The following is a 5129-nucleotide window of genomic DNA, read 5'->3' on the forward strand; positions in this document are numbered from 1 at the left end:
TCCAGTGCTGAAGCTGAAGCTGAAGCTGGTGCACTGAAACCCAATACGCGGGGGGTGGGTGCACATCAATTTGGCTGACAGCTTTTCGAGCAATAACAAAGTCGAAGGACTTTCAACTTTTTGTTGAATGTTTTCGTATGCCTGAGGGATTGCTAATTAAACAAATTAACTGCAGCCAGGGAGCTCTGGGGAAAGTGTGGATTAAATCTGCCCAAATGTTGCGCTAATTATGATGCCAAATGATTCCCGATTTGGACCCGCAGCATATTCGAGCTGTCAGCATTCTATTTACATAAATTTCAGCTATGAAAATGAAAATTGTTCAAATTGCTGCAGCGAGCGGAATGGAATGTCCCCACACCTCCCACAGCGGTGCACCTGAACCATGATCTCGCATGGTTTGAAGCCCAGAAGTCGGTCTATAAATACGGCACCGAGCAAACATATAATTGATTTATGGCCAGTGGATTGCTGCACGCCCAAAAGTCTTCGAGCGGGGACAAACTGCGACCCCTCCGACAACTAAATTTAGAAGCTAAAACAACTAGTTTGGTGGGGCTGCTGCTCCGCATGTTCTTCAGTTTTGTCACGTTCATGGGCAAATGTTTTGCATGATCGTCGGGGGGCACCCGATGCGGACGTGTCCGTTTGTTTGTTTTCCCTGCGAGTGTGTGAAGGTCTGTCTGTCTGTCTGTCGCAGCTTCAGCTTCTGCTTCTGTCACAATTGACACTGACAATGCGGCAGGTACACGATCCGATCTGATCCGAGGCGGAGACGTGCCCGTTAAGCTGTCAGTGGGTGGATGCTGGTCTCCCGGCTCCCGGCTCCCAGCGAAAGATTAATTGAACGTGCGCCAGAGAGTTATTAATCTTGTCGAGCTTAGGCGGGAGCAGCAGCCATTGGGCCATTGTTTCTAAAATATTGAATGCACTTCCCTCGGCGCTGCGGTGTCAGCTAATGGGGCCGCCACTTGAGCCTTGATTATCCACACAAAATGTGCAGCTGCCACGCCACGCCACCTCCCTCTCTCTCTCTCTGCTGCTCTCTTTTTTGGGTCTCCCCTAATTTGTTTATGGCCTTGATAGTGCAATTTTTTACTGGCAGCCCAGCAATAACATAAATATATTCACTGATCTCAGGCATATTTTGTCACTTATTCGCTCCTGCAGCGGGTGAAAGTTGAGGCATTATGATGGCAGATCAATTGCCATTCGACCTGCTCGGATTCCACTCTAGATTGTAGTCTCTGTGGGCAGACAACTGCGTAGCGATGAGCCACATGCCACATGCCAAAACTTGCCACAGCAACTGCGCAGCTGCTCCCCAGCTATTTCACATGGCACCGAAATCCAGTATGACACACACCCTAAACTTCCACCTAAAAGTAACGTCTTCACCGACAAGAGACGCAGAAGCGGAGCACAAAAATGGCGCAACGAGAATGTAACACCTTGAGGCAAGAAGAGGGAAGAGCATGTCACGGGGGGAAGTTTTTGATTTCTTTGGAACACCTGGATGCGAATCGCTGCGCTGCCATCGAAGGTGCACGGCTAATGAGGTTGCTTCCTCGATAAGCAAAAGGCGCGCATAGTTTTTTATGTTTTGACGCAGCAATGTCTACGCTTGGGAAGGGGTTCCTGAGGGCCCCTGTGTCATGGATAAACAAGACACTCATATCAGCCACGGCTTCCTTTGGCAAATGCTTATGCAAATAGACGATGCCCCTGCCCCCAGGCGTACACACTTGCGTCATCCGCAGTCCATGAACATTCAATTGGATCGAAAACGAGCCTCGTGCAGGGGCTGCCAGAGGAAGTGCACACCTTGCTCCATTAGCATAGAATTAACCTCGACTCGACGTCCCTGCCTGTAGTTTCCCACAGTGCCGACGAACTTGCTTAACATGTGACAATTATGCTAAATGCAAGCCAAGCCATCAAAGATGCAGGCAACCCTTGGCCTCGCCTTCAACGCGTTATGATTTTCACTTTTTCCGAGCCCCGACCGGATGAGCTGCTCAAGTGCTGCGGCAAGGACTGTGCGAGGATCGCAGCATTATGCAAATGCAAATTACACTTGGACATGCCACGATGCGGCTAACACCTGGATCACAGGCAGGAAGGAAACAAGACGGATCAGAGAACTTGTGTGTTTCCCACAGTACTTAGCAGTTGGAGGGGAGACTCTGCTCATGGCATTGCAGAGGTCATCGATCGCTGGCGAGATTTAGAACATTTTGGAATGAATCTGAGAAGAAATTTCTGACAACTTCCGGCTGCCTTGAGGCTCTTTTGCTTGCCACCAAATCATTTGCACACCCAAATCGAAGATTTCCTTTGTTTTAGAATCAAAAATCAATTCCTAAACTCCAAATTCGCAGTGTAAGCAAATGTGCGGCTTGCCAGAGCCGCTTTCAATGTGCCCAAAAAGAAGCTGAGAATTTCGCTGGGCAACAGCTCGATGGTGTCGAGCAGGACCACCGACTCGGAGTTCACGGAGGGGCCGACGCCGCGGCACTCGCTGCTGTCGGGCCGCTTCAAGCAGAGCTTCGCCTATCTGTCGCTGCGCACCCGGATGCCCGGGATTATGCAGCAGATAATCCTGCGGCTGCTGCAGGAAGGACCGGAGCTGGAGGCGAAGTTCGGCGCGGAGGTGCAGAAGGAGATTCAACATGTGATCGATGCCATTGAGCGGCTGAAGCTGGAGCTGAATCGGGATCGCCAGTTCCTGCTGTTCCACGGCAACGAGCCGGACAAGGCCGCGTGGAATGCGTTCATCACGGAGATGCCGCGACACAAGCGGACCTTCTTCCGGGCCTGCTGGCTGCACTCCGAGTGCTACCTGTACCGGCGCATCCACTCCTTCTTCGAGAGCACCAAGCACCTGGAGGACTTTGACTACTTTGCGCACCTGAAGCAGGACGATCTGAAGATCAGCGAGCGGGCCATGCACGCGCTGGCCGCGGCCACCAGGAATCTATCGAAGGACTTTGAGTCCTTCAGCAAGCTGATGCGCATCAACCTGTGGAGCAACCACTACGAGATCCAGCTGAGTGCCTACGTGTTCCAGGAGGACGAGCATCACTCCGACTTGGAGGTGCTCACCAGGGTCGCGGATCTCGACCGGAACCTGCTGGTGGACGACTCCACGCTCGTGTGGAACTGCCTGATGAAGGCCAAGGACAGGCGCGAGATTGTCGTGGACTTAGTCTGCGACAACGGGGGCTTCGAGTTCTTCACGGACATGCTGCTCATGGAGTACCTCGTGGATCACGGCCTGGCCACCCAGGTGCGACTGCACGTCAAGGCCATACCCTGGTACATTTCGGATGTGAACAGCGCGGACATCGAGTGGACCATCAAATACCTCATCGGCCACCCCGACGAGCTGCTCGCCGCGCTGGGCCACAAGTGGGCGCGCCTCATGAACGCTGGCAAGATCGTTGTCGCCCCCAAGTCCCACTTCTGGACGGGGCCACAGCCGTACTTTGTGATGGCGGACTCCGATCTGGACCTGTACAAGGTGCTGTCCGGCGGCAGCCTGGCCATCTTCAAGGGTGACCTCAACTACCGCAAGCTCATGGGCGATTATATTTGGGACTCCACCGAGGAGTTCATCACGTGTCTGCGCGGCTTTCGGCCTTGCAACATCTGCGCCATGCGGACCGTCAAGTGCGAGGTGGTCTGCGGTTTGCCGGAGGGCAAGTCGGACGATCTGCTGAGAAGCGATCCGCAGTGGATGATATCCGGCAACTATGGTGTGATCCAGTACACGGACAGCCTCAAGTGCCCCTGCTACCAGGTGGGCGGACTCTCGGGCCTCTCGCACCTACCCAGCCACCACAACTTCAGGCCGGACGACAAGGAGTCCGATCAGAGCCAGCCCAAGCGCCGCCACAGTCGCAAGACCTAGGACCTGCCTTCGCGGCAGTGACACTTACAGATGTCTGGCCGTGGGCCCACCGACTGCCCAATCAGCCGCACAAATTTCTGTATTCAATTCGCAGCGGAGCGGAGCCCAGCTGGCTGGCATTGGAAGCTTCTCCATGTCTCAATTTGCGCTTTTCCCATCACTGCCCGCCGGCGTAGAAAACTCCGCACCAAAGTTCGCATGGATAAATGGTCGCAAATTTGTCAGCGCTAGCCCGCTGCTAGTTAGCTGCACACAAGAGTCACCTGCCTTTCTATTAACCACAGCCAGGGATTGCCAATTGGCCAAGTGACTAATGCTGTTGATTTTATTGATGGCGCCCCTGCGGGCGAAGAATCTCAATTTGAAAAGGGAAAGTTTCAGACAAAACCGAGCGAGCTAGATCCATCCTTGCGCTGCTCATTTGAAGCGAAACAATTGCCAGAATGTTCCCAAGATTGCACTCCGCTGATCTTGAATGAAGCCACCAGAAATGCTCCCTTAGATCGTGTTCAATCGTTACAAATTCTTATACAATTCTTTCACTCGATTGCCATTCCAAGTGAGCAATAATCCACATTTAATGGCTGCAACTTGCACACTCTCACAGCCATTAAGAAGTTCCTTTTGAGAAGAGCCACATGAGGCCGACGCATTCCGCAGCAGTCTGGAAACATTCTCCAGCTCAAATCAGGTACAGTTCCCCGAAAAATGCGACAGCAATTAATCATCAGAGCCGAACATTGCAATGCTCTGCCGCCACGAAATGGCAATGGCAATGGCAATGGAATAATTTTCCCACCGAATTGAAAGCCACCCCAAAGTCGGACAGGAGCGAGCTACTGCGCAGCTGCAGGATAGCTGGAGACCGAAAACAGCTTCCATATGCTCCGGCGGTGGGAATGATGTCCAACAGGCAGCATCGAGGGGTGGCTTGAGTAGGGTTCGCCCTTGAAAGAGGCAAACCCGGCAACAGGATCGGCCACCCGATACCAGGTTGCTGTTTTACGCCTCTTCAGTGCCGGTGCTTTTGTCTGATTTGCCGTTAGGGGTTGCTAACAACTTTTCCCACCATTTTGTCGCTAGATTACGACTTTGATTTCCCATCCACCCAGCGAGAAGGGTGACTGTGCGCAGGTATGCGTGAGGCGACCAGCTGGCAACCCCACGGCACAGCCGGCCCGGAGGAGGTGTGCAGTCCTTTGCCTTAACTAGGGGA

General features: G+C 53.0%; 1 protein-coding gene across 1 annotated transcript; it reads left to right on the forward strand.

Annotated features, from left to right (window-relative positions):
• Window positions 1-2358: 2358 nt before the first annotated feature.
• On the forward strand, window positions 2359-4171 carry LOC117584534 (damage-control phosphatase ARMT1). The gene has a single exon (XM_034273485.1). The coding sequence runs from the start codon at window positions 2462-2464 to the stop codon at window positions 3911-3913; it is 1452 nt and encodes a 483-aa protein (XP_034129376.1). The 5' UTR covers window positions 2359-2461; the 3' UTR covers window positions 3914-4171.
• Window positions 4172-5129: the final 958 nt, after the last annotated feature.

This window comes from Drosophila guanche, unplaced genomic scaffold, assembly GCF_900245975.1.
Source record: "Drosophila guanche unplaced genomic scaffold, DGUA_6, whole genome shotgun sequence".
NCBI lineage: Eukaryota > Metazoa > Arthropoda > Insecta > Diptera > Drosophilidae > Drosophila > Drosophila guanche.